The sequence below is a fragment of the Hydractinia symbiolongicarpus genome, chromosome 14, assembly GCF_029227915.1.
Source record: "Hydractinia symbiolongicarpus strain clone_291-10 chromosome 14, HSymV2.1, whole genome shotgun sequence".
Classification (NCBI taxonomy): domain Eukaryota; kingdom Metazoa; phylum Cnidaria; class Hydrozoa; order Anthoathecata; family Hydractiniidae; genus Hydractinia; species Hydractinia symbiolongicarpus.
In genome coordinates this window covers 9928731-9956412 of record NC_079888.1, presented here as the reverse complement: position 1 = coordinate 9956412, position 27682 = coordinate 9928731, and the positions used below count along the sequence as shown (strand labels likewise).

At 36.5% G+C, this 27682-nt stretch overlaps 4 protein-coding genes and 1 long non-coding RNA gene across 5 annotated transcripts; 1 reads left to right on the top strand and 4 right to left on the bottom strand.

Annotated features, from left to right (window-relative positions):
• Positions 1-334: 334 nt before the first annotated feature.
• On the bottom strand, positions 335-5309 carry LOC130625584 (52 kDa repressor of the inhibitor of the protein kinase-like). The gene is made up of 2 exons (XM_057440688.1): positions 4774-5309; positions 335-4470 (listed from the first exon to the last, which is right to left on the bottom strand). The coding sequence occupies exons 1-2, from the start codon at positions 5037-5039 to the stop codon at positions 1425-1427; spliced, it is 3312 nt and encodes a 1103-aa protein (XP_057296671.1). The 5' UTR covers positions 5040-5309; the 3' UTR covers positions 335-1424.
• Positions 5310-8135: 2826 nt separating this feature from the next.
• LOC130625752 (THAP domain-containing protein 11-like) lies at positions 8136-10156 on the bottom strand. The gene has a single exon (XM_057440854.1). It carries the CDS (start codon positions 9742-9744, stop codon positions 9451-9453), a length of 294 nt encoding a protein of 97 aa, XP_057296837.1. The 5' UTR covers positions 9745-10156; the 3' UTR covers positions 8136-9450.
• LOC130625139 (uncharacterized) lies at positions 8547-9269 on the bottom strand. The gene is made up of 2 exons (XM_057440207.1): positions 8925-9269; positions 8547-8831 (listed from the first exon to the last, which is right to left on the bottom strand). The coding sequence occupies exons 1-2, from the start codon at positions 9267-9269 to the stop codon at positions 8547-8549; spliced, it is 630 nt and encodes a 209-aa protein (XP_057296190.1).
• An 8774-nt stretch (positions 10157-18930) lies between the features above and the next one.
• LOC130625138 (ubiquitin carboxyl-terminal hydrolase 27-like) lies at positions 18931-19368 on the top strand. The gene has a single exon (XM_057440206.1). The coding sequence runs from the start codon at positions 18931-18933 to the stop codon at positions 19366-19368; it is 438 nt and encodes a 145-aa protein (XP_057296189.1).
• Positions 19369-22398: 3030 nt separating this feature from the next.
• LOC130625968 (uncharacterized) lies at positions 22399-24852 on the bottom strand. Its single transcript, XR_008981785.1, has 3 exons — positions 24704-24852; positions 24482-24584; positions 22399-24263 (listed from the first exon to the last, which is right to left on the bottom strand). It is a non-coding gene; the product is annotated as an uncharacterized LOC130625968 (long non-coding RNA).
• Between the last annotated feature and the right edge of the window lie 2830 nt (positions 24853-27682).

Below are 27682 nucleotides of genomic sequence, written 5' to 3'. Positions count from 1 at the left end.
TTAAGACTGGACTGGACTCAATATATGGACGTAGATGTCCAATCTTAGAACAATTGTGGAAGTCAAATAGAAAAATGAAAAATTTAGACTATAAATTGTAAATTGAAATTTTTCTTGGAAAATTAAAAGGCCACAAATTATACCATGTAAACTATTTAACCATATTAGCTGGCTAGAGCTAACTACTAGCTAAACTTCTGATCCAGGGGCGGATCTAGCAAATTTTCTTTGTAGGTCATGATGCGCAGCATCATGACCTACTAAGAAAATTTGAATATACAGCTGGGGGTCTTGGGGGGCGCTGTAAGCCCCCCAAGCGGGGTCAGGGGCGGAGCCCCAGAAGCTTTCGCTAAAACGGGCTTTGCGAACCCTGAAATAGGCTTAAACGGGGACAAAAAACAACCTCGTATGCAGACGTTTTAGACCTTGATAACAGAAACGAAACATTCTCATAAACGCCGCAGCTCAGCATAAACACTTCAAATAGAAAAAGAATGACAACTTAAATGTATTTCGTTAGCATAAATCATTTTTAGACTGTTTCGCCCAATGTCAGGGCTCGTCAGCATGCCTAGGACAAACGAAAAATAGAATGAAAATATAGTTCGTTAAGCCCGACATGGACAGTCATAATGCCGCTCCGGAAACCAGGTACTGTCGGCTGGAGTCAGGCCGAGCCCGGAATAAGGAAAATTTATTTATAGAAAGAAGTTATTGTTAAAGTGGAAGTAAAGAAATGGCTCTGTCAACTGCACGCACAGGAATTAATTATCATTGCAGCTAGCTGTTTTGTCACATCATCGTATGATGATTGTAAAATTTTAAGAGGGTTGAGTATTATCATTACAGCTTGCTGTTTTGTTACATCATCGTATGATGATTGTAAAATTTGCAGAGGGTTAAGTATTATCATTGCAGCTTGCTGTTTTGTCACATCATTGCAAAAACAAATGTACTGTATATAACTACTGTAAGAAGGTAAATGAAAAAAACTAAAAAGAAGGTAATTGGATTCATAACGTTATCATCACCTTCATCGCCACCACGTAAAATTTAAGCATTCGAGAAAGCTTAGAAGGAAAAAAAAGACTTAGTTACTCCTTGACCCAGGTACTGTCAGCGGAGCCTACTGAGCCCGGGGACAATTTTGAATCAATCAGGTTTGTCATCACCAAAAATGGGGAGGGGGGGGAGAGGAGAGAGAGAAATATATTGAGTATGAAACTTATTACAGAAAGTAGTTTCTTAGGTATGGATTTGTACAAAAAATTATACTTTATTTTAAAATTTATTTATATTTATATATTTATTCAGAAAAGGAAGAAACAATATTATTTATTTTATTACTTGTTAATTTTAACTTTAGATATAAACAATATGAGTATATATTGAGGCTACATAGAAAAATAATTGATTTAAACATTTTACTTAAAATCCAATCTCCTGTTTTTAACAGCAAACTTATTGATGACTGATGAGGTGGATGGTACAAATTCTTTGTGTATATGTAACAAAGCTAAGCCATTTAACCTATCTGCCACCATTGTACTGCGATTGTAGTTCTTAAGCCTTCTCATTGCAGAGAAAGAGCGTTCACATTCGCAGGATGTCACTGGTAATGTGGCAAGAATTCTTAAGGCTACAGTCAAATTGTCAAATTGTAATGATGGAATTGCTTTAAGAGTGGCTGAAATATTATCAGGATAACTATCCTGCATCTCCCAGTACTTATGCCAGAGATCTAGCTCAGCATCAAGAGCTAAAAAGTTTGGCATGTCATCAGAATAAAAGCTACAAAAAGCTGTAAACTTGTCTTTCCATCCCAATAGACCATGTTTACTAACTAAAAACATCATCTTAGATGGAATAATTGACAAGCCCTGATAAGAAGTCACAGTAGATATGTCAAAACGTAACTTCAATTCAGAATTTAAATGGTCCAACATTGGAATAGTTGTTGTCCTTTTAAAATAATCCGAAATGTTTTCAGCAGGAATGTTAGATCTGTTTTTTTGACGTCTACAAGTTCTAGGTTTTGTAGGAGTAACACATACTTTTTGAGCTAGAGATACAGCTTTCTCATACCACATTTCATGGTAGGCATCAACTGCATTTCGTGTAGCCATGGCTGCACTTTTAAGAGCATCAATCATATGAAGTCCCTCAAAAATATCGTTGGATTTGCTCTGAAGCATTCGTGTTACTGGCAGTGTTATATCAAATACAGACCGAGTAATTACCATTGTAATAATAAAATCAAAACTTGTAATTAATTTATATAAGGACAAGGCTTTTGATGATGTGTCAATATTGCATTGCCTTTGAACAAACATCTCCTCAAGAGTGAAAACAAGAGGGACATAAAGTTCTTGGAATGTATCCATACCTTCAACACGTTCAATCCACCTTGTGCGACAAACATCCTTAAGCTTATTTTTTAAGGAATCAGGAGCATACAATTTAATATTTTTCACAAACATGTCTTCCCTTACTTGGGAAAAATTAAAAAAATAGGAAATCTCTTTTATGTTATCAAGCACATTTCTAATTGTTTGGACTGAACAAGAGGCACATATACAGAGGTTGAGGCGATGACTATGACAATGAGTATAAATAGCCTTCCTGTTGATTCTCAAAATATGAGCAGAAAGACCATTAATTCTACCAGCCACAGCGCCAGCCCCATCATAACCCTGGCCTCTACAGTCTTGAACATTTAGAACTAGGTCATCACTTAGAGCTTTGAGAATAATGGAAGCAAGAGCACTTCCAGATAAACCTTCCTTACAGTGAAGAAATCGAATGAAATCTTCTTTAATGTCAAAATTGCTATCTACATAGCGTAAAACTAATGATAACTGCTCTTTATTGGATGTATCTGATGCTTCATCAGCTATAATCGTAAAAAACTTGTTTTTCTTAACTTCAGAAACAATATTTTCTGTGATTATATCTGCACAACAATTAATTATTTCATTCTGTGAAGTTTTAGAAATATAAGAAGAATTCTTATTACATTTTAGAAGATGATTTTCAAGGGTTGTGTCTCCACCACGTACTCTGTAATTTAAAAGATCAATAAAATTGCCAGTTGAACCAGTTAAAAAATTTCCAACTTCAGGATGATATTTACTATCATCCCTGTGGCCACGAAGAGGAATACAAACACGACCACATAAAATTATGGTGTCAACAATTGGTGTTAAGAACTTTCGATTATCAGCAACCTGTTTTTTGTAGTTGGAATCTATGATTACACTGATTGGTTGAGTTTCTCCTAAAAAATTCTTCACAAATGCACTAAAAGTTAGGCTGGTTTGAATATGTAAACCATTTTTTGATGTTTCATGTTGTTTAAAAAAGTTTTTGGCAGCTGGCCAATGTCGAAAAGGTTGAGAAAGCAATTTCTGTAACTTAGAAGTTTTGTTAGCAACCTTGTGACCAAAAAGGATACATGGCAAACAAAATGCTCCATCCAAAGTTGGTGAATATTTAAGCCATAAAAAGGTCTTTAGCCATTCATGCCGAAAGGAACGCCCACTTTTTTTAGGAAAAATAAAAGATTTATCGGGCACAAAAACATTGGTGATTAGGTTGTGTACACCTTTATCATTTAGACCTGAAACTTTAGAAAGGAAAGAGGCAACGTCATATTGATGTTTAAAATTTAAAACAGTAGCAAAGGAAATATCATTTAAAGCTTTGTCATTGTTATTAAAATCTTCAGCAGATGTGCTATTATTGTTACTATCTTTATAATCTTCAGTTAGTTTATTGTTAAAGGAAGCTTTATTAGGAAAGAAATTAAACTGTTTATCTTTAATCACAGGTTTTACAAGAGATAATTTCCCTGTTGCCTGTGCATCCGGAAAAAACCTTGTTTGCCTTTTCACAGGAGGAGATAAAACTTTTGTGTCCGCAGCTGAACCTGACTTGCGTTTACGTATCTGCTTAAAAATAATTGGAACGAAATGATTAGGTGCAAAATTTTCTCTGGATGGAAGTAAGCCCTCATAGCAAAACAAAATGTGAATAGCAAAAGCAGAGCTTGGTTGTCTAGGCTCTATTAATTGGTTAAACAACATTTGAGCTTTTTTGCATCCATAATCTGGGTAATAAGAAAATATATTCCTGTTTGTGACAGATGACAGAGCAAGCATAGCAAGAAAGGAACAATATTTCCGATCTACTAAATTTAAAATGGCTACCTCCTTAACTAAGTCTTCTTGTTTTTTGTCTGTGTTAAATGCAGAATTGCAGACAGACATATTGAGAATATCTTCCATAGATTTAAAGAGACTTTCTGGAAGAGCAAGGATAGAAGAAAATAGAGGATGCTTACAGTAGTAAAAGCTAGCATTCATCATTAGCTCCACTGACACAAGAATTCGTAAGTCGTCAACCATCACATTTTTCCCAAACAAACACAACGCCATAGAACTGTACAGGCAATTTCCATTGACCTGAGACCTGTAATAAAAATAGGTATTGCTAGCTATTCTAAAACTTTAACTACACATTTTGCCAAACTGCTGCCTATTAAAGGTTTGTTTATGAAATTCAGCTTGCTCAATATATAAATAAACTAAGAATGCATCAACAAAAGAAACTGAACAAGCAAGACATATTTGAGATGACCTTTGCACATTTTAAAACAACAAAGATTATTCATAATCTTTTTTAAGACAATATTCAGCTGCATAGTTAGTGGTCATAGTAACAAAAACGCATAGCTATTATAGAAACAACAAAAGATAAACATAAACAACTCACTTCAACGTAATTGCGCAACCATCCTTCTTTGCTTTCAAATAGGCAGGAAGGTAGTATTCTGCATGGCAATTTCTTTGGATAAAACCAAAAGTAAGTTGTTTTTGCAACACGTCAGTAGATGGCAAAACAGAATTACATTTAAACTTTTTATTTAATTCGGCGTAAATTTGAGGTAGCTCATCAAAATTTTCGTTTTCAAAAACTAACTCCACACGCTCTCTCAAGCTCTTGCAAGCCATGTTGAGAACGGAAAGAATCTTCCGCATGCCTTACTTATATTTATACCAACATGCTACAAATTTTGACAGGTTTGTTTAAAACTTTCTGACTAAAAATAGGTCAGGCCCACATAGGTTGATTCTAGTCAACGGTGAAAGCCTCACGGGATAACCTAGAGCCAAGACTGGCTGGCTTCAAAATTTCTGACTAAAAATAGGTCAGGCCAAGATAGGTTGACTCTAGTGTATGGTGAAAGCCTCACGGGATAACCTAGAGCCAAGACTGGCTGGCTTCAAAATTTCTGACTAAAAATAGGTCAGGCCAACATAGGTTTGATTCTTGTCGACGGTAAAAGCCTCGCGGGATAACCTAGAGCCAAGACTGGGCTGACTTCAAAATTTCTGACTCAAAATAGGTCGGGCCCACATAGGTTTGATTCTAGTCGACGGTAAAAGCCTCGCGGGATAACCTAGAGCCAAGACTGGCTAACACAGGTCAGGTCAACATAGGTTGATCCAATTCGCGTTATGAGAAAACAAGGAGAAATATTTCGATCTTCAGATTCCGGGTAAATTCGACAGAATTCGATTTCAATCCTCGGCATTTTTTTACTAGGTCGCGTGACAGGGTTGACCTAGTCTAAATCCGCGCCTGTGATCCAATCAAGTTACCAGCTAGCTAGTTAATTAACAATATGGTTGAATACGATTTATCTGATTCTTTATATTTAAACATTTTATTTTCAAAATTTGGCTACTACAAAATCGAATAAAAATTAAGTTAGCAAGGGGGTTTGATCATACTAGGTCTTGTCTTTGGAGAGTGACAACTCCACTTATTACCCCAGTTAAAAATAAAAAAAAATAGCAGGGGGGGGGGGGGGGGGGGGGTGGCTTGATCACACATGATCTTGTCTTTGGAGAGCGACTCCACTTATGATACAATGTCTTACGACTCCACTTATGATACAATGCTCATTTAAGTAATCTTAGGATAAGTTATTTATCTCTTGTTCACATATTCCATAATTTTGATAGTTATGTTAACAATTTTTTTAACAGATGACTGTAACTGTCTTGATTATTACCTGAGTTAAAAACAAAGATTAGCACAGTTGAACAGGAAGTGGTCAAAGTTTACTTTAGGAAGATAGGGATGTCTAATTTCTGCTGAGGATCGTCCGTGGATCTTTTGGAGGTGACCCAGCCAGACATCCAGGGTACTCAGGTTCAGAAATACGGGTTAAAACCTACCTGCCCTTGGTTAAAGTTCTGTTCATCTTTTCAAATGTCTTGTGTCCTTTTTATTTTTTTATAATTTTTAATTAATTCCTTGTAAAAAGGGAGAATTGTGCTTTTAGAGGCATTTTCTCTAGAGGAATACAACCTCTAGCTTATTTCAAAAGACCTAACAGGTTGAGTTCATCATTGCGGTGGCTAGCCACCTCTTTGTAAATGATTTTCTTACTGTATAAAAATCCTATATATACGTGCTAGCTAGCTTTACTATGTCCAAAAACTGGCCTGGTCATATCAACAATACAGTCAAATTCCTTTTTTGCGTACATACCTTAAATATGATTTTTCTAATGTGTCTGAGAATGTTTGTTGGGTCTTGCAAACAACAGAGCTTATGTGTTACACCCGTTCTTTAAAATCTAAAAGGCGCCTGAAGATGGGCCAAACATGGTCTCATGCCCAATCTTGTGGCACCCTGCCCAGTATTAGACTGGACATCTTTATGTCCAAAGATTGGGAAGTGTCCTAAGATAGACCTATTTCTGTGTGACGTCACATTGTTGTCATTACCAGGCCTCAACGCGGACTGGAGTCAAAACAAACCGCGATTTGCTGTGAAATGCATAAATAATTGCTTCTTCCTTGTTCTCAGATATACTAAAATAAATAACAAGCTTGTTTTCCCTCTGACTTGTATCTTCTATAATAAATTTAATGTTTTGATTCTGTTTTTTTTCAACTGGATTGTAAAGACGAAGGTTTCAGAAAAATATAAAAACAATCATTATGGCTACGTATAACAATATCATTTTCTCTTTATAGTATCTTTTGATTGGTTGCAACGAAAAGGTGTGGGGTATCGAGTCAAACATGATTGCGATTTTTTTTTTCTAGGAACCAATCATTTTCCACTTCAAAGTTGAATGTGCACGTGAGTCTAAAAAATGCTCACGTTTTTCAAAAAAAAAACAACTATGTTTCGAGAAGCAAAAAAAAGAAGAAAATTCCCGCCTTTTGGATTAGAGTGTGATTGAAGATGATTGAAATATGGAAAAAAGAATCCCCGTATTTTAAAACACTAATCTTAGAAGAAGATCGTTTGCATTATAAAAAAAAATTGACACTCGAAAATGAGGTTCTTTTAGAAGACCCTTTCAACATAGAGGAAGGTAACTGGACCACTGATGTTAAACAGCTGCCTGATGTTTGTTACCCTGATATTTGGAACTATCTCATTGAAACGCCAAGTGAATTCACAAAAGACAAAATGTAAGCTTACAAATCCCTTGAATCGTACAACTTTTTTGTTTCGGGACACGTACATCAAGTTTATATTCACAAGATTGAACACCAAAATTTTTCTTTTGCAAAACTAAAGTTTTACCCAGTCAACGACAAGGCCAGAAAGAAGTTCTCTATGAAGTTTGGGTTTGCATACACAAAAGTGGATGGATATTAAGTGCCAATTGTACTTGTATGTCGGGGTAAGAAACATAAGATAAAAAATGATTTGTATTGCTCATATTGCTCATTTCTTTCACTATTAAATAGAATGTTTAAAAACATAAAAATTAAAACTAATTAATCAGAGTAACGTCCCTGTTTTAAGCCAATGATCGCTTGTGATAATACTGAATGTAAAATTACATGGTTTCACTATGCATGTGTCAACGTACTCAGGACACCTCAAGTAAATAAACAATGGTTTTGTCCTGATTGTGTAGGACCAAAAGGCAAAAAGATTACCAAAAATAAACAAAGTAAATGAAGGAGAGTAGATTTTGGTGATATTCTTAGGAAAAGCTCTGACCATGTTTACATATTTAAATTCCATGCCGTATTATCAATATGTAATATTCTTTAATATTGAAATAAGGACACTAATCGAGTTGCATGTAAAAGAAAATTGTGTTATTCTTTATTATGTAGAAACATTTGTTTTTCCCTAAGTAAATCTGAATCTCTTGTGTGACATGAAACTTAAAAAAAAAAAAACTATCAAATAAACAAATACCAATGAAATGCTTATGGAAAATCTTGACTACTTTCACAAAAGAAGATACTAAAATTATTATGCCACTATTTTTGGACTCACATTAACCAATCCAGCTACACAAACCATAATATCATCCAGTAGATCAACTTGAGTTAGCGGTATGAGCGTATTCAAGATATTAAATTTTCTCATTCTCCCTATAACTCTTTCAATGTGAATACGCACATTGGCGATTTGACGACTGTGGTCAACCTCTCCACCTGACAACTGTGATTTCCCCTTGGTAAATGAAGGAATCTCTAATATACCACCCATTGTAGCTACTTCCTCCATAACAGTAAAACCCCATGTTCAATCAAATCAAGAAACCCACATTTTACGGTTATCTCCTTGTCTGAAACTCGACCACCCCATCCTCCAGACATAAAAGTGACAGCTCCAGTTGGTGAGCAAGCAACAAGATATTTTATGGTGTTGTGATTTTTATAGTTAGACCATGTTTGTGCTCTTGCATTTAATCCCAAAGGACGTTCTGTAAAAATCTCAGTGCAGTCGATAATACACACACATCTGGTATACTTTTTGCGAAAGCATTCAGGTAAATTCTATCGAAGAGCTTCTTTTTCAGGCCATGAAAAAAAATTGTTCAACATAAACTTTGAAAAAACAGGCAACAATGTGCGAAGGATTTTAGATACCACAGATTCAGCAACTTTGAACCTGTATGCCAAATCTTTATTTTTGATACCAAGTCTCAACTTCATCAAAACCAGTAGGAGGTGATCTTCAGATTGCAACTTTTTTGAAATTATAGGTAACTTCGAATGCTTGAAAAGCAATTGAAATATGTCTCTTATAATGCCAGTATAAAAGAGGTGTTTTTTTGGATTGGACTTTATACTTTCATAACCAAACGATTCAGATTTTAATTTCTTGAGTTTCTTTTTCAAATTTCGATTATTTTGGGTCAATCTAATTGAGTCATTGTGGCATTGAATGATGAGTTTCTTCTTTGAATCCACGTCTGCTTGAACTGTTTCCATTTCTTTGCGTACCTTTTCCAGTTGAGCAGCTAAGTCATTGGTCTTGCTTTTTTCTAGTTCAAATAAATTTTTAAAATCAACAAAATCAGGTTCAACAGCATCAATAAATTCATTCTCATTCTGGAGTGTGCTGCTAGTAGAAGAAGTGGATTCTTTAACTTCGCGACGTTTAGAGATACGTTCAAATCTTTTTTTTTTTCTGATGGAATGTTCTTTCATTGGATTCCAAATGAAAGAATCGTGTTGGAATATAATCTGGATCAAGTTTATTTTCAGATTTGTTGCCAGAAATAAAGTGTTCACTACACAACCTAGCATTGTTGATTTGAAGTTCGTGCCAATCTTTTCTTCCAACTGCTACTATCCATTTCTGCCTTCTTTCAGGATTTGAAGGTGGAGGAATTCGATAAAAATGTAAGCTACTTTCCTCAGTTTTTCTATTCGTACATCCTACAGCACAACAGGTACTAGGCATCTTCGATATAATCTCCAAAAATATAAATATTTTCTTTCTCTCTTGCCCAGCCAGCACAGTTTTCAAGCCAAAACAGCAACCAAAATGGCCGCGATCCACTTTGTTTTGACTCCAGTGATTTACGCATGCGCATTGCGTAGCTAAAAAACATAAACAAATGACGTCACGCGAATCCGTCTATTGGGCAGAACAGTTACACTACTCACTAATTGATACATTCTGTGCTTAGCTCTCGTTGAGGTCGGACGTATCTAAAACGCTCCGGTCTTGGCGCGCTAAATCGAAGAAAGAAAAAAGAAGACCAAAGCTTGAAGAGCTCCTGCTTTGACAGCTAAGTCCTTTTTAATTTATTATATATTGTACTGCCTTCTTTACTTCATTTATATCTTTTCATTTCTTTAATTTGTTGTTTTGTAAGTGTGTATGTGCTATTTTTTGTCAAAATTTAAATAGTGTGAATTCGCACTAAAACGGGAGTACATTATATTAAAATGGGGAGGGATCTCTTTTTCCTAGTTGTTTGAAATTACCCCTGCTGTATGTTTTACATACAGTTACTCACGAGTTCGCTCACTCGCCGCTTTCCTAGAAAGCAATTATAAGAAGCTTAGCAAGGGGGCTTGGCAATTGCCTTGTCTTTGGGTGTAACGACCCCACTTATAACCCCACTTCTGTAGGGAGGCTAAGTTGGCTCACTTAGTCTACAGGGTTAACGATCCTGCTATACCTGATGTTACGAAGAAGCTATATAAGGGGTTTTCATTTCTATCTTTCTTGTTTCCGTGACTTTACATCCACGTTCATTACTCCACTGTCTTCAGGCTGGTCCTGACTTACGGCTGGTCCGAAGCAAATGGCTGGTCCAAAGCGACAACTACCCGTGTAAGGCTGAGTGTTGGGATCCCGTAACACATGTGGAAAGCTACTGCCAGGTTCACAAGTTCTGGCGCTCGGGTGGTTGTCTACTCATATTTATAGTTTTATATTTATTTATTTGTTTTTATAGTAAATTCTTTGTTGTATTGTTGTCGTTATGTCTGTCTTCTGTTTTCATGTTGTCAGTTTTTGTGTACCGACCGTTAGTTGTACGTATTGTATTGTGTAGAGAGGGTTGTTTGGTTCAATTACCTTGAATCTACAGATTATCCTTGCAAAAAGGGAGATCTTGCATTGCGTTTTGATCTTTAGAGGGTGTAACCTCTACAATTTTAACTTCAAGGGTCGTTAGACCAGTTCCATCATCACAGCTTGCTGTCTTGTTATCTCAAAATCATCATCATCATTGTTTTTGTTTATAAATTGTTTTTATCCCAGTCAGTTTTTTATCCATCTATCATCTAATATGGTAGCTTTGCTGTGTTGTGGGTTCCTGCTGCTCCTTCTGTGTAACATCGTAAGGAAATGGGCTTGCCTCAGATCCTTCAAACATAGTTTTGGAAGAGCACATAACCGTAGAATGATCTCTCTATAATAACTTTACTCAGGTAGGAAACCCCACATTTACGCTAAAACTGATTTTTGTGTTCGTTGTATTTTTGAGCAATACAAAACCTTCGTTCAAAAGTAGCTCACCCAACAACAACGAAATGAGTCGACTAGAAAAATTGATGACACCATCACTGACAATGACGTTAAAATTGATGGCTATGTTTGTTATAGGAATGATCGAAATAGACGAGGTGGGGGTGTTCTAATTTTTGTTAATGAAAACTTGGATAGCCACCTTTTGAAACACCTTTACTTCGAAAATGTTGAATCACTATGGGTGAAAGTGTGCCTGAAAAAAACTAAACCTATTTACGTGTGTGGGGTTTACAGGCTACCTGAAGGTAGTGATTTGCAGAGTACCGAAAACCTGTGTACTCATTTTAAACAGTGTTTTAACAAGCTCCCAAAAGAAAAAGAAGTTTTTATCTTGGGAGATTTTAACTATAACATGCTTTCAAAATACGCTCTTTCCTCCAAAATAAAGGAATTATGCTCCACTCTTTTCCTAAAACAACATATTACGGAGCCAACTCGTGTTACTGAAAATAGTAGCACTCTTATAGACTTGATACTTTCTAACAGTTCTTGTATTTCTAAAACTGGTGTCATGGATTTAGGCATCAGTGATCACAATTTAGTTTAAGTGATCAGAAAATTCGAAAGGCCAAAATTTGAACCTAAAACATGCAAGGTTCGTAGCTTCAAGAACTTCAGTGAAGAGGCTTTTCTGAAGGACCTCAGGAATTTAGACTGGTCATATTTTAATAATTATGATCACCTTGATGAAGCATGTGAGAAACTGAATAAAAATGTTAAAACAGTGGCTGACAAACATGCCCCTTTTAAAACACATAGATTTTCTGGCCGTGTTGAGCCATGGGTCACTGATGAATTAATAATAGCCATCAAAGAAAGAGACTTCTTGAAACGGAAAGCATCAAAAACAAAATCCATCATAGACTGGGAAGCTTTCAAACAAAAAAGGAACCAGGTAATAGGTCTCAAAAATCGAATTAAAAACGAGTACTATAATGACGTTTTGCAGGACTTTCAAAAACGGCCAAAAAAACTTTGGAAAACCCTAAAAAAACTGGTTCCTGATAAGTCAGGCAATACTACCTCGATAAAACGAGTAGTCCAAAACGATGGTACAGATACTTCTCACCCAAAAAAAATTTCCAACACATTCAATTCATTTTTTGTCAGTGTTGGTGCCAAACTAGCCTCTAAATCTTCTTCTGACATTTCTAATGTTAATCCACCTGTTAGCGGACACGATTTTCGGTGGGCTTGTATTGAGACCAAAAGTGTCGAAAAAATAATTAGTTCACTAAAACTTAATAAAGCTACAGGCTTGGACGGAATTGGTTCACGACTGCTAAAAGCAGGTTCGTCAGTTTTAAGTATTTATTTATCAAGTCTTTTCAACAAATCTTTATTTACTGGTTATGTACCTAAATGTTGGAAGACTAAAAGGGTCTCGCCTATTTTTAAAAGTGGCAATAAAACAGATCCTACTAATTATCGGCCTATCTCCATTTTGCCAATTCCTATGAAAATTTTTAAAAAGTTAGTGCATGAGCAATGTCTCATTTTATTTCTGAGCACAACTTCCTGAATGACAGACAGTCTGGATTTCGAAAACTCTTTTCCACAGAAACTGCAGTAGTCGATGTCTCTGATTTTATTCTTACTGAGCTCGACCAACATAACTTTGTTTGTGCTGTGCTCATTGACCTTAAAAAAGCTTTTGACACTGTTGATCATAAAATTTTGTTAAAAAAACTATGGTGTTTTGGCATCAGAGATGCTGCCTTTGACTGGTTCGAGTCCTACTTAACGGGCCGAATGCAGCTGACTCTTGTAAACGACACAGGATCAGATCTGCTTCATGAAGACGCTTTTGGGGTGCCGCAGGGATCTGTGTTGGGGCCCCTGCTCTTTCTTTTGTATATTGATGACTTAAAATCTGTCATCAATTCAAACCACCACCATCTATATGCAGATGATAAAATAATTATTTCGTCTCATAAAAACTTGGATACCCTTGTCTCCCAGGTCGAGTTAGAACTTTCGCAAGTCGACCTCTGGCTGAATAATAACAAAATGACTATTAATACGGACAAAACTGAAACAATCTTTTTCGGCAACCACAGCCAGTTAAAAAAAGTTGAGAACAAAACTATCAACTATATGGGTATTCCTTTGAAGAGGAGCGAAAAAGTTAAATATCTTGGGGTAACATTTGATCAAAAAATGCAATGGGAAAAGCACATTAATGACATAAATTGAAAAATACTATATTCTAAAATTAGAGCCATTGCATCCTGTTTAACACCTCACACAAAAAACCTTTTAATTAATGCACTTGTCATGCCATATTTCAACTACTGCTCCTCGGCATGGGCTTGTGCCACCCAAGGTAGATTTGGAAAACTAGAAAAACGATTAAAATGTGTCCGTACCTTTCTTGGGAAAGAGAGGGAATATTCAATGAATAATTTACTCATCAAAAACGATGCCATATTAGTTTTCAAAGCCATAAATCACATTGCTCCTGATTACATGCGCTCAAAATTCCTTTTGACAAAAAACTGTCATAATCATCAAACAAGAGGAGCTTCATAAAACAGGTTCACACTTCCCTTGTTCAACACAGAATTTGGCAAAAAAGCCTTCCCATTTAGAGCTGCAAAAGTGTGGAATAATCTTTCAGACCAAGTTACCTCTGATGGAAGTCTGCTTTCGTTTAAGACTTCCATCTCTAATGTACTTGGCAAATTCTAATGGAGATCACTTTTTAACTTTTTAATTTTTGTTTTTTATTCTTTTTTCTTTTCAATTTTCACAGATTATAAATGTTACTATGTTTGATTGAGCTGAGGCAGTCTAAGGTTTATCATTTTTTGTTTCTTTTTTGTTCTAGTGGCCCCCAGTGGAAACAATCCACTAACTATAGGTTTTTGTGATTTTCTGGGCTAGCCACTTTAAATATTTATTATTATTATTATTATTATTATTATTATTATTATTATTATTATTATTATTATTATTATTATTATTATTATTATTATTATTATTATTATTATTATTATTATTATTATTATTAGCTTTTGAGGATGTAACCCTTCACGTCTGTCGTGTACGACCTGCGTCAGCTGCAACTTCATCATCTCGATCTCTAAAGAGAAAGAGTAAACTATTTTCTCTTGAAAGGTATGCTGTTTTTACAGGGTGAGGGTTTTCCTGGTATAGAAGTTTCTCAGACAAGGAACTCAGGAACTTATTTAATGTTCTTTTAAACGACTCAAGTGACCATTGAGACATGTCTCTAATATGTTCAGGGAGTGCATTGAATAATCTTAGAGCTTGATAACGAAAAGTTTGGTGCAGATTAGTGATTATAGCTCTCGTACTCTGTGCGGGAGACCAGAGTTCGATTCCTCTTGACGGTGATTCAACATTGGTGAGTGAATGTTACCATAGCCTCGGGTTAACCCAAGCCATGTGAGGAAAATTGCGAAGATGGCACACTGTGTGGGCTGTTGGATGTTGCCAGGAGTTGCCTGGTAGAAATTGGGTCTGCATAGCTCAAAATGAGAATAAAATACTCTAGGACTCTCCATTTAAGCCATGTCTCCTCATGGAAATATGAGACAGGGTATATCCCTCAATATTTATTAGGCTAGCCATGTAAAATATGCATCTATCTAAAAGCGCTTTGCCTATAACAAAGGGTCTTGTGTCCAACGTTTGTTCTCCTGTCACATCTTACCCGGGCACCGTTTCAATACCACTGTAGACAGTGAAGTCTCTTGTCGCAAGCACTACAACTTAAGGGCTGTAATTACCCACTCTGGAAATTTGAACAATGGCCATTACACTACTTTTGCTTATAACCCAGTGCATGGTAAGTGGTTTCATTGCAACGACAGAGCAGTGGTCCCTTGCAAACAAAGCTTGCTTAATGGTGTACAACCTTACATCCTTTTCCTTGAAGAGCTTAGATAAATTGCAGTCAGCACCACAACTTCCGGCTTATGTCAGCATGGGGGTTTGACTATTTTTTTTTTTATTTTTTTTTTTTGTAGTCTTGTCTTTAGAGAGTGACGACTCCACTTATTACCCCAGTCAAAATAAAAGCGAAAAATAAATAAAAATTACGCCAGCAAGGGGGTTTGACTGTACTAGGTCCTATCTTTGGAGAGTGACGACTTCACTTATTACCCCAGTCAAAAAGGAAAAAACAAAAAACAAAGGAAAACAAAAAACAAAATAAAAATTATGTCAGCAAGGGGGTTTGACTGCACTGGCCTTATCTTTAGAGAGTGACGACTCCACTTCTTACCCAGTCACGCAAGATTGTACAGAGTAGGACAGATGAAAAGTTATGGATGAAAGAAATGTCTAGTTCCTGCTGAAGACTTTTCGCAGACCTCTTTTGGGGTGACTCGGGTAGACATTTTGGGTACCTTGGTTCATGAATATGAGTCGAAACCCTTGTACCCTTTACAAAGGTCCTGTCCTACTCTCACTGTCTGTTTGTTTGTTCAATTTTTGTGCCAATTATCTCTTTGGAAAAAGGAAGAATTATGTTCCTTTATATGAGCATATTCTGTAGATGAGCAAAACCTCTAGAACATTAATTTTAAGACTTAACTAGTCGAGTTTATCATTGTGCGTGCACTTTGTAATTTTCATTCTTCTAGTTTGGAAAAGGAGCTGGACTTTGATGTTGACAGTTTGAGCTCAAGAGCAGGAGGTAAGTTTGGTACACAATTTTCAGCTATTTTCCAGGCGTAGATAATGATGTACCTTTCTCGCCTTCGGTGGAGGGAGTACAAACAAAAATGCTTCAGTGTTTCCCAGTCGTCATGTTTACTACCGCTTACGTTCTTCATAAAACCCATTAGACCCTTTCAAGAGAGCTAATGAGTGACTTGTTTAATGAATTCCGAAGTTGTAAGCAGTATTCAAGACAAGGGATTGCTAAGTACTTCCAAAGTTGCACGAGAATGACAGGTGATCTTGAATTAAACTAGCATAAAATCCAGCTGCTGAGTTTTTTGCATTCTCTATGGGCATCTTTGTTTAGGTAAAGGTAAAGAAGCCATTTCTGTCAGCAAAATAACCTCAAAGTTTGGCGAAGCATTTGTAGGTGATCTTCAAAGTTTGGCTGTCTTCAAAGTTTGGCTGTTTCTAGAATTTCAGTTGACCCATCCCATTTTTTGCGTGCTATGAAACATCATATCTCAGCTGCGAAGGGAAGTGCGTTTAATATCTTTGTTCAACACGACGTCCCCGAGGTTCTTGAATATCTCCTACCTGGTCTGTCATTAGACTTTCCATTTCTTGGAAGTCTTTTTAGTATTGGCATCAAGACATCAACCACTTGCAATTCATGTCATATTACCAGCTCCTCAGAAGTTATAGCACCATGCATCCAACTTTCTATGCACCCTGGGTTACAGTCTTTCTTAGATAATTTCTTTGAAAGCGAGTTGTCAGACATTAATGCCTACTTCTGCCATATTTGCAACGCTCATCAAACTGCTCTAGTTGAAAAAGAGGCAGTGTCGTGCGGTTCCCATCTCATTTTACAGCTAAAACGTTTTCCCAGTGCCAACGGCCCTTTGTCAAAAATTGCCTCTCGTATTACTGCTTACCCTGTTACCATTTCCATACCTTTTACCGCAGATGGAGAAGTGAAATTCCGTAAAAATTTTCAGTTAAGGACTATTATAAACCATTGCAGCAACTTAAATATTGGTAACTACACAACCATAGCGTTCGACCAAATGGTTCACAGGTGGATACAATGCAACGACAGAGCAGTAATTTTCTGTGATGACCGCCTAACAGTCACGAGTCGTATGTTTTTTTTTAAAAGAGCTGAGGTAAGAATATTTTAACTAGAATCAGCAAGGGGGCCTTGACTACACTCAGTCCTGTCTTTGGAGAGTGACGACTCCACTTATTACCCCAGTCAAAAATAAAAACAAATTATAATAAAAATTAAGTTAGCAGGGGGATTTGATCACACGTGATCTTGTCTTTGGAGAGTAACGACTCCACTTATTACCCGAGTTAAAAACAAAGAATAGCACAGTTGAACAGAAAGTGGTCAAAGTTTAATTTAGGAAGATAGGGATGTCTAGTTTCTGCTGATGACAGTCCGCGGACCTCTTCGAGGCGACCCAGCTAGACCTCCAGGGTACTTAGGTTCAGAAATATAGGTTGAAACCTGCCTGCCTTGGTTAAAGTTCTGTTCATCTTTTTAAATATGTTGTGTCCTTTTTATTTTTTTATTTCTTTAATTAATTCCTTGTAAAAAGGGAGAACTGTGCTTTTAGAGGCATTTTCTCTAGAGGAGTAGAACCTGTAGCTTATTTTCAAGGACCTAACAGGTTGAGTTCATCATTGCGATTGCTAGCCACCTCTTTGTAAATTATTTTCCTATTCTTGAATATGCCTTATTGGCTTCGGTTCCAGCATTTATCAAGCAGGGTGGCACTTCCCTTAATCGGAGCTTTCATGGACGACATTTACCTTATGTCTTCCTCTGTTTTGGGTACTCAAAAGCTATCAGACAGATGTGCTACCGCACTCAAATGAGCTGGTATGGACTCTCAAGCCCAGGAGTCGCGAACTATTGTTATTTTAAAAGGCAAGTCTCTGAATTCTATTCCTTTCACTGTCCAAAACCTGCACACCCTACAGACTTCTCTTCCTATATACCATCTATCCACTCCATGCCAGTACGATTTTTAGGTCGAGTCATAGATGGTTCCATTTCTTCTTTCTGATTTAAAAGGTGGATTCGTTTTCCCTGGTCATATCGCGATAACATCTGTTAGACCAGATCTTGTCATATACTCTAACAACAGTAAACGTGTAATTTTGATAGAGCTTACCAGTCCATGTGAGGAAAATATGAAAATCTGCCATTCAAAGAAGCTTTCGAAGTATTCACCCTTAGTTGAAATTATTAAACAGAACGGATGGAATCTAGATATTTTCGCAATTGAAGTAGGTGCTCGAGGTTATTGCTCCCGTTCAGTGTCACTGTGTTTAAAACTATTAGGGTTGAACAACAACAAAACTTTCCGAGCTGCGCGTAACCTTGCTGATGTATGTATAAAATCCTCTTTTTGTATTTGGATTGCAAGAAATTCAAGTGAATGGAATTAAGATGGACTTATCTCCATATCGTCTACACCAGCGGGGCCTGATTCTCAAATGCCAATAACAAAAACCTTGCCACAGAAACAAAACCGAAATTACTGTAAGAGCATCCCGTCTGAAAAGCCTTTTCCAGATTTGCCTACCCACAAGACTGCTTCAATAACTTTACATGCAGGTCTTATAAGTACAGGTAAAACGTGCTACGCCAATTCTATTTTGCAAGCTTTAACTTTAACTCCTACACTTCTGTCACAATGTGCATCTTAGTTCTCTTATGCTCCTCTTCTCTCCAAGTAAGTTTTACTGAACTTGTCTCCGCTGTATAAATCACGCTCTGCTATAGACCCATCCAACTTTCTCAGAGATTTGCAGTGTAAGATGTCAAGCATTAGGGACGCTCCATTTAATATTAACACCCAACAGGACGTTCCAGAGACTTTTACACATCTTGGATGAATTACCAGGACCGTTGGTTATTCCAACAATTGCATTACTAATATTTTAACAACAACCATGTCATGCAATTCGTATCCCTTTTCGTCTAGTAGGGAGGATAGGATAATTAATGTGCCTCTTGCCACCTCGAGTATCGTTGCAAACTCCTTTCACTTGTTTTTCCAACCCGAAGAGCTCACTGGCAATGACATGTGGCTTTGTCCACGGTGCTCTTCCCTTCAGGATAGTGCAAGAGAGACAGCTTTTAGTCAGTGTAACGATTTGTTGATTCTCCAACTGAAAAAATTAACTTGTGTCGCGGGAAGATCAGTAAAAAACAACCAACTTGTTAATTGTATCTCTCGCTGTGGCAACATATTGGAGGTACCTTTACATCCTGCAGATGATGTATCTTTTACCAACAAATACAAACTAGTGGCAACTATAAATCATTCAAGCACACTAGCAGCAGGTCATTATTGGGCATTTATTAAAGATAGAAATGTAGATGCGTGATTGAAATGTGATGACAAGGCAGTAGTTAAGGTTAAGTCGTCTGATATAAATAACTCAAAAGTGTATCTGTTCTTTTTTCTCAAGCTGCAAAAACGCAAGTTTTGCTTTGCAAAAGGGGAGGATTTCTTTTCCTAGCGGTTTTATTACTTCAGCTGTTATTTTCACCGGCAGCCTAACGTAATTCAGCAGTTTGCTCACTCTCCACTCTCTTACAGAGTAATAAAAAGAAGCTAAGCAAGGGAGTTTGACAATCTGTCTTGTCTTTGGGTGTGACGGCCCCACTTTTAACCCCAGTTCATTTGGGAGGACAAGTTTGCTAACTTTGTCTACAGGATTAACTATCCTGATGTACCCACAGTTATTGGTATAAGAAGCTTTGCAAGGTGTTTTGAAATTTTTTTTTCGGGTCTTCGGGTATCTACGCCCACGCATTTTACCCTGAACTTCAGGCTGGTCGACATAGGGCTGGCCTCAAGCGTCAATCACCCGTGTAAGGCTGAGTGTTGGGATCCCTTAACACATGTGGAAAGCTACGGCCAGGTTCACAAGTCCTATATTTTTATATTATTTGTTTCTTTCAATGTTGTATAGCACTTTGTAACTTTCAGTACGTGTTTGTGATGTAATGTTTATAGAGAGTCAAGTTCATTTACCTTGATTCTGCAGACTAAAAATGGCCCCCACTATGGTTGGGCGTCAAAAAAAATTTCGTTTCAGGCGGCTTAAAACGGCTCTAAATTGCTATATTTGCGATGCTTTTTCACTAATCAATACTACATTTTTTTTCTCCACGTTTTCAAATTTCCAAATAACTACCAATATTCTTCACTTTTATAGCTATATACATTTAAAAAGCAACGACATCCTATTTGAAGTCAAAAGCTTCAAATGTGCCAAAGTATGGATAGTGACTATCATGCAAGGACACAAATTCATTACCAACACTTGCTAAATCAAGTTCATCAGTTAAGTCTTTGTGAATGTTCAACAAAGACAGAAACTTAAAACGTTTCTTTGTCATGGTTGACCTGCGTCAGGCTTTTAGCATTCTGGCTGTTGAAAATAAGCGCTCAGGAGTGCAGAAAGTATTTACTAGCAACAATTCGATAAGTTTCACCATATTCGAAATTAAGCTTCTTTCACACTCATATTTTTCTTTAACAAGTTTGTATGTCGCGGAAACAACGAACATCATTGCTCTTTAACATCGCCTTTAACACGGGACTCTCAAGGATTAATACATCTGAATCCTCGCTGTATGGTTTTGTCCGCAATGCTTTGCACGTAGAGAGAGTACTAGAGAAACGCAAATCAGCAGGAGTAGTGAAATCTTATTCCTGCATCTTAAAAAGTTTTTTAAACATGGTGAACATCTAGTGAAAGACAACAGAGTTGTTAAATGTGTTTCTTTACGTGACTCTCTCCTGCAACTACCTCTCGTGAGTGATACGGATGCAATGTTTAATCAGAACTACTCATTGTTAGCAACAATTAGTCACTCCGGTACGTTGACCGTAAATCATTATTGGGCTTATGTTAAGGATCCTGTCACAAATTCCTGGTACCACTGCAACGATAGAGCGGTTTGCAAATGCTCTCCACCTATTCTCAACAACTATTTATGTTATATTCTTTCTTACGTTTGCCGTTGATCCGCTTTTTCTTTCTTATTTTTACATTTATCATTACGTTTATAAAACCTGTACTTTAAGGGTCACGGGGGAGGAAAAGGTAAATCCGAGCGGTTTTGTATTACCCCAGCTATTTCATTCGAACCAGTTTACCGTCAATACCCAGAGGGTAAAGAGTTCAGCTCACTCTTCTCTGGTAACTTAAAAGAAGCTTAGCAAGGGGGTTTGCTTTCCGCTTGTCTTTGGTTGTAACGACCCCACTTATTACCCCAGTTCAGTAAGGTGCTCAAGTTTACTAACTTGGTCTTCAGGCTTGACAACCCTGCTGTCCTTAGTCAAAATATGTACAGGCTGGTCCTGTCATGACAACCTTCTCTGGAAGGCTGAGTGTTGGGGCCAACACATGTGGAAAGCTACAGCCACAGTCACAAGTTCTGGCGCACAGAAGAGTTTTTATTTAATTCTTTTTTATATTTTATATTATTGAGATATACATTTTTTCTATCTGTGTTTGTTCTGTAACCAGTCCGTTTATGTTGTTAGCTCTGTCTTGTGTCGTATTGTTTGTGATTGAAGGATTGTTTTTTGTCTTTACAATTTTCTCAGAGAATAGTTATAGGTTCAAGTTGGACAGTACTCATGCTTGTAATAAGCAAGAAAGTGTATTCAGCACCTTCTTCTGGGAGCATAATCCCAATTTTATTTACACCCACCGTCCCTGTAGACAAGATACTTCAGTGCAGCTTGCTGTATTGTAAACCTTTTTTATCATTCTTCAGAAAGTATACCAACTCATCATCAACGCTTTCATTGTTGATTGACTGCATGACTGATCCCAACTTTAAAAATGCTTTAAAGCTTGGTTGTTCAAATCTTGTTTTAATGGATGCTGAGATAATATCCAATGCATCGAAGTAGATTGGACGATAATAGTCCTCAGGGGTAGTTGGGTGGTGTGCTTCGGAACCCTTTCCATATCCATCTATTTGAAAATGCATCTCGATCCTTTTATAATCAGGCCTTTTCCTTCTCCGGGGTAAAACAAGCTTTTCGATAAATTCATTTACAGTGGTATCATAAAACAGTTTTGCAGCTTCGTTTATTCGCATCTTTTTAAAGCCTGTTAGGTTAAATTGGCACTTCTTTGGCCATCAACTGTTGAAAAACTTTTTTTCTGAAGCGTGTTAGAAAGATTATATGTCACTGCGTACAACCGGTATGCTAGATTCAGACAATAAAAAAATTCAGAGCGACTCATCTGAGATTTGCAACTTATGAACCTTGCACGTGATTCACTGTCGAGAGAACCTTGCAAAGACATGTCCCATAACTTCATAAACCTTCTGAAAAAAGAAAGAATTGTGCTTTTAGAGGCATTTTCTTTAATTTCAAACCCTTTACAGAAGTCCTGTCCTACTCTCTCTGTCTGTTTGTTTGTTTAATTTTTGTCCCAATTACCTCCTTGGAAAAAGGAAGAATTGTGTTCCTTTATATGAGCATATTCTTTAGAGGAGCAAAACCTCTAGAATTTAAATTTTAAGACTTAACTGGTCGAGTTTATCATTGTGCGTGCACTTTGTAATTTTCATTCTTTCTTATTTTCTTCTTCAAAGTATGTCGTTGCTCTAACTGTCCACCTGGTCACACAAAGTTTGAAGAGACTGGTAGCTTCTTCCAAAATTTCATATTCATCTTCGCGTTCAAGATTACTTTGAATTGATCCTAACAATTGCTCCCATTTCGGAGAAAACTTCACCAATACTGTTATCTTGCCGACTGTACCAATGGCGTCATTTAACAATTTATTTTGTTTGTTCATATCTTTAACCGGCAAACTCAATGTATGACCATGACAATGCGTTTCTAGTGCTTTAGGTTGATCTTTCTTAATTTGTGTTTTTCCCGTCATACTACTTGCGCCATCATACGTTTGACCTCTCAGGTCAGATAGAGGCAAACTGAATCTTGTGAGCGCATCTTTAATAGTAGTGACTAGTATCGCTCTTTAAATCAGGGATTTGGTAGTATCCTAGAAAGTCTTGTGTGCTTCTAAAACTTTATCCACCCATAAAACAAAAAATGAAAGTTGCTCTTTGTTAGAAATGTCAGTGTACTCATCACACATAATCAAATAAAAATGACTGTTTTGCACTTTAACAATTTTTCTACGTATAACTTGGTTAGCTATAATTTGCAGATGTTCATCTTGGTAATCATGATGTGTGTACAACTTCTTACTTCTATCCTTCGACTTCAGCCTTTGAATAACGTCCGGATTATCTTTGCCTCTTAATATTAACAACTGAGTTAAATTTTCGTTGCCGTCTTCGTTACCACGAAATGCAATTCCCTAGCGTGCTAAAAACTGCAAACATTTCATTACTACTTTCAAATATTGATGCTCCTGGAATCTTTTTTCTAAAACATCTTTATTCATCAATTCAGCAACATCGCCACATGTGGGAACTGTCACTTGATGTGTTAGCGCTGCTTTGTGACATTTTGAATCCTCGTGGTTTTTGAAGCACTTAGGTGCTCTCTTCCAATTTCTAAAACCATTTGAAATATATGCTGGATCCTTGTTATGTACTGCAAAAAGTTTATCTTCATGTAGACCACAGTAATGGCAGAATACGCAGATTTTTTTTCAATGTTGTAGTGAAGCCATGGGAAGGTTTTAAACCAATGTGATTGACATTGCCTTTCACGGTTCCCGATTAACGTTTTCGGAAAAATATAATTTTCTGGAGGACGATATATTGATGCATGTGCATGTGACTTTGATGTGGTAACAAAACTATTTACAGAATTATTTTTTGCAGTTTTATTTACGATGCCCGAAGACTCCTAATCATTTCTAACTATCGCTGATGGAGATAACAAAGTTTCTTTCACAATTATCGGTTTAAAGAACGATCGAATTGACATGATCTAAAGTAATAAATTACGAATAACAAAATAATTGAACAAAAAGTTTGATGAACTGAAAAATTAAAAATATACATCTTTTTTCGGATTCAGTCTGTTCAAGTCAACTAGATCTAGCTTCCTGCATTTATAGTAATTTTTTTTCCTAGATTACAAATGGTAAGACATCTGGTTGTTGGTCTGGTTTAGTGCGTTTTTCCACAATAACATATTTTCGAAGTTTCTTTCTAGTTGCTTCTGATAATGTAGACACGGCCATGGTTCCAATGCAAGGAAAATTTCGATATGCTGCACTTTTTATTCTTCACTCCATCTAAGCCACGAAAGTGGATCCACCTGGAGTAGAAAGAAGAGTTATGTAACCATAAAGAATGATGAGAATATGTTTTTTGCTTAACCTTTTATGGCACATAGTTCTTTTTTTTGCTGACGATCTATAATAATTTTTTATTAAGTTTACCACTTTCTCAATTTACACTTTTTTGTAATTAAGCTTTAACTTTATAACTGAATAGAGTGATTCTAATGCATTGTTGTAAAACAAACTATAATACCTGTACCCTCTCTTGCTGTGTCAATCACAGAACCACGAACGTGCTAACTCTTCCTATTTCATTTCTGGACTGTTAAGTGTTCCAATGTATATTCCATGCGCAGCTATAAAAACATGCAAGACTAAAAATAAAAAAATTAACGACTTTTGTGTTTAAACTATAAGAAAGGCATTTACCTTGCATACATTTACTTCACATTAAATGTATTATTAATCTACTTACAATGAAATGTTTTCCAATATATATTCATAACAGGAACTGGTATCAATTCATAGCCATGAATTTGTTGCGATTCCTCGATCATTAACCCTTCGAAACTATATATAATTATGTTCCGCACCAAAATATACCTTTTTGAAGTATTTTTCAATGCGTGATAATAATCAGGGTTGTGAACGATATATGTTTGAGAAAGATACGAAACATCTAAAACATCGTCAGTTTCTTCAGTTATGTCTTGGACTATGAAGGAAAAGATGATCAGTTTTTTAAAATTACTTTCACCCTTCACATTTGGATTCTGGATATTTCTGGTGTTTACCACTACCGTTTTTGTGTGTTTATTGTCCATGAATAAACCAGCTTCCTCAAAATTATTTATGACAAACATTGGTTGTTGAATAGGCATTCTTTTTTGTTAAGGCGGTAAAAAGTTTTTAGTAGGAGTGTATCGTTTTTGTTCATAATATATTTGTTGTGGTGATTATAGATTTCATGTTGGGCATACAGCTGTAGATAATTTGAATATTTTGTGTAACTTGTCGTCCTCAGCCAAATTATTTTTTAAAAAGTACATTTGTTGAAACATTCCTGTTTTATGGAGGATTAAAACAAAATATATTTCTTTTACTATTTTTATTTTTGCCTTGCAAAGTTCTGTTTGCTGGATTGCATAATAGTTGACAGGGTATTGAAGTCAATGACTTACTTGTTTAAGTTTGAGATTAGGTTTCTTAGTCAGCCTAAGCATTACGATACGTTTTCTCAAGTGTTCATGTCTAAGGGGTCAAAAAGCTTTTCTGTTTCCTGTCTTGCTGCTATTTATTCTTTGTCACAACCTCCCTAAAGGCAACGTAGCTTAAACAGGGGACGTGGACCCCGGAAAAACTGCCCTGTGCTTTAAAACAATAAAGTGGCTAGAAAAGTTGTTTACTTAAGAAGATATGAGTTTACATTTGTTATTATTTTCGCTTTTTTGTCATATAGCTTTATGTGTGTAGTTCAAGGAGGAAAACTTCGTTTTTTCACCGCACGACGTGCTTTGTTACTCTTAATCTCTAATCTATATGTGTGCGTTATGGATAAATCAAGGTGGTACTTCGGGCAGAGAGACGTCTAAGGAGGAAGAGTATGTTACTGAAGGCACAGTCTGCTTTCAGGGTAAACCCATTTGCAGCTGCTAAAGCCACACTACGTGTTTATCAACAGACCGTAGACAATTATAAATCTTTGGCTGTCAAGGATAATTTGTATGACGTTCCCTCGTGTAACCTAGAAGGTCTTCCTGCCGCCCCTACAAAAGCGTTTCCCTCGTATTCTCCTCACTACAAAGACTTCTTAACTCTTTTAGAAACCAGAAGGAATGCGTCGTCTCCTGGTTTAAATGCTATTCTCTATAAAGTTTATAAAAAGTGTACCAAAATTCAATTACCTTGAATCTGCAGACTATATTTGCAAAAACAGAGATCTTGCGCTGCGAACCTACAAATTTAGCTAGAAGGGTCATTAGACCAGTTTCATCATCACAGCCTGCAGTCTTGTTATCTTATAATCATTTTTTATATCTGTTTTTTCTGAAATATAGGAAAATCCAGTATTGCCTCAGTAACAGTAGCATTGCATAACAGTTGAGTTACGAAATGTAGATCGAGAGAATGAAGTAGGTGAGGTCATTAAAGGCACGTTGAGGGACGATACACCGACTGCTACATGGTTTTCGCGTTCTAATGACATTTACGGCAATCGATCTACCAATCAAGTCAAAGCAATTCGAGATGAGTTTACTGAGTTTTTTCTAATATGAGGTTTGTACACTGACAATGGCGTTGCGCTAGTGTTGACATATAATTATAAGAAATATTTACATTTTCTGCGATTTGAAATAAACGTAATAAAAAAAGGTTTAATAAATCTTAGATTTATTTGAGTTATTTCAATTTAGCAGAAAAAGATCTTTTTGGTTAGAAAGCTACTGATCAGCTGACTGTCAGGATACATAACACAAAACTCATTATTTAGAAACAATGAATTTGCATGTGAAAACGGTTGGCATTGAGAAACCAGGGGTGGTGATTGTAGCATACGAGTATATGTGTTTGTCATATGATAAGATAGGGTGTGTGGGATAAATTTGGCAGGGAACATACGAGCTTGAAGATTGGGAGGTGAATGTTGCTGTTGCTTAGCCACCGCATTGTAACTTTTTTTCTTCTCTTCATATTCGAAAAAGATATCCATAATTTTTTTCTTTAACATGGGCCAATCCTTTTGGTCACACTGGAGCGAACTGTCAGCCACAGTGCTCGTGAAAAGCTGGACTCGTTTTTTTACAGCAGATGGCGCTTGGCTTGGAGTAGCTTGTTACTGCATTGAATTGTTATGATCAGCCCTCTGAGTGATAGAGGTTGTCAATGCTTATTATATTTTGGCTTTGGCACATTGATTTTCAGTCATTTTTTTCTCATGTCTTTTTTTAGGATCAGTAGCCTTCGTCAGCGTATCAACTGTCGCATCCATTTCGCAAGTTATCTTAATAAAATCCATTTAGTTGAAGTGTTTCCAAGTGGAAAAACAGGCTTCATTAACACTTGCGCCAGAAGATCTTGATCTGATTTCCTTATTCCGTTCACCCTTGTACTTTGTTACAGCAAGTGTAAACCTTTATCAAAACGTTTCCTTAATTTATTCTCTATAGTCTTGTAGTGGTTCCAAAGTGCAGAGCTTTCTCGATCATAGTTAATCAACTCTTCTGTTTCCTCTGATGTATTTTTTCTTTTTTTTTGTAAGATCAGTTATCATAAACTTCATCTGCTCATAAAACTTACATCTCCTTGATGGGACTTCGCTTTCAGCATTGTGTTTTACCTCCCGAAGCATGGATGATCGAAGGAAATTGAAAGTTTTTTCGAGGTTATCAAAGCTGTATGCACCGTTGAATTTCGTAAGATGATCTTGCTTTATAGCTTCTTTTTGTTTTTATTT

What these genes read in the sequence shown, in the direction of transcription:
- LOC130625138 (XM_057440206.1), top strand. Translation starts at nt 18,931, where the DNA reads ATGTCATGCAATTCGTATCCCTTTTCGTCTAGTAGGGAGGATAGGATA.
- LOC130625584 (XM_057440688.1), bottom strand. Translation starts at nt 5,039, where the DNA reads ATGCGGAAGATTCTTTCCGTTCTCAACATGGCTTGCAAGAGCTTGAGA. An exon ending in GGTTGCGCAATTACGTTGAA is followed by an intron (nt 4,471 to 4,773) that starts GTGAGTTGTTTA and finishes TTTTTATTACAG; the next exon opens with GTCTCAGGTCAATGGAAATT.
- LOC130625752 (XM_057440854.1), bottom strand. Translation starts at nt 9,744, where the DNA reads ATGCCTAGTACCTGTTGTGCTGTAGGATGTACGAATAGAAAAACTGAG.
- LOC130625139 (XM_057440207.1), bottom strand. Translation starts at nt 9,269, where the DNA reads ATGGAAACAGTTCAAGCAGACGTGGATTCAAAGAAGAAACTCATCATT. An exon ending in TCAAAGTTGCTGAATCTGTG is followed by an intron (nt 8,832 to 8,924) that starts GTATCTAAAATC and finishes GCTCTTCGATAG; the next exon opens with AATTTACCTGAATGCTTTCG.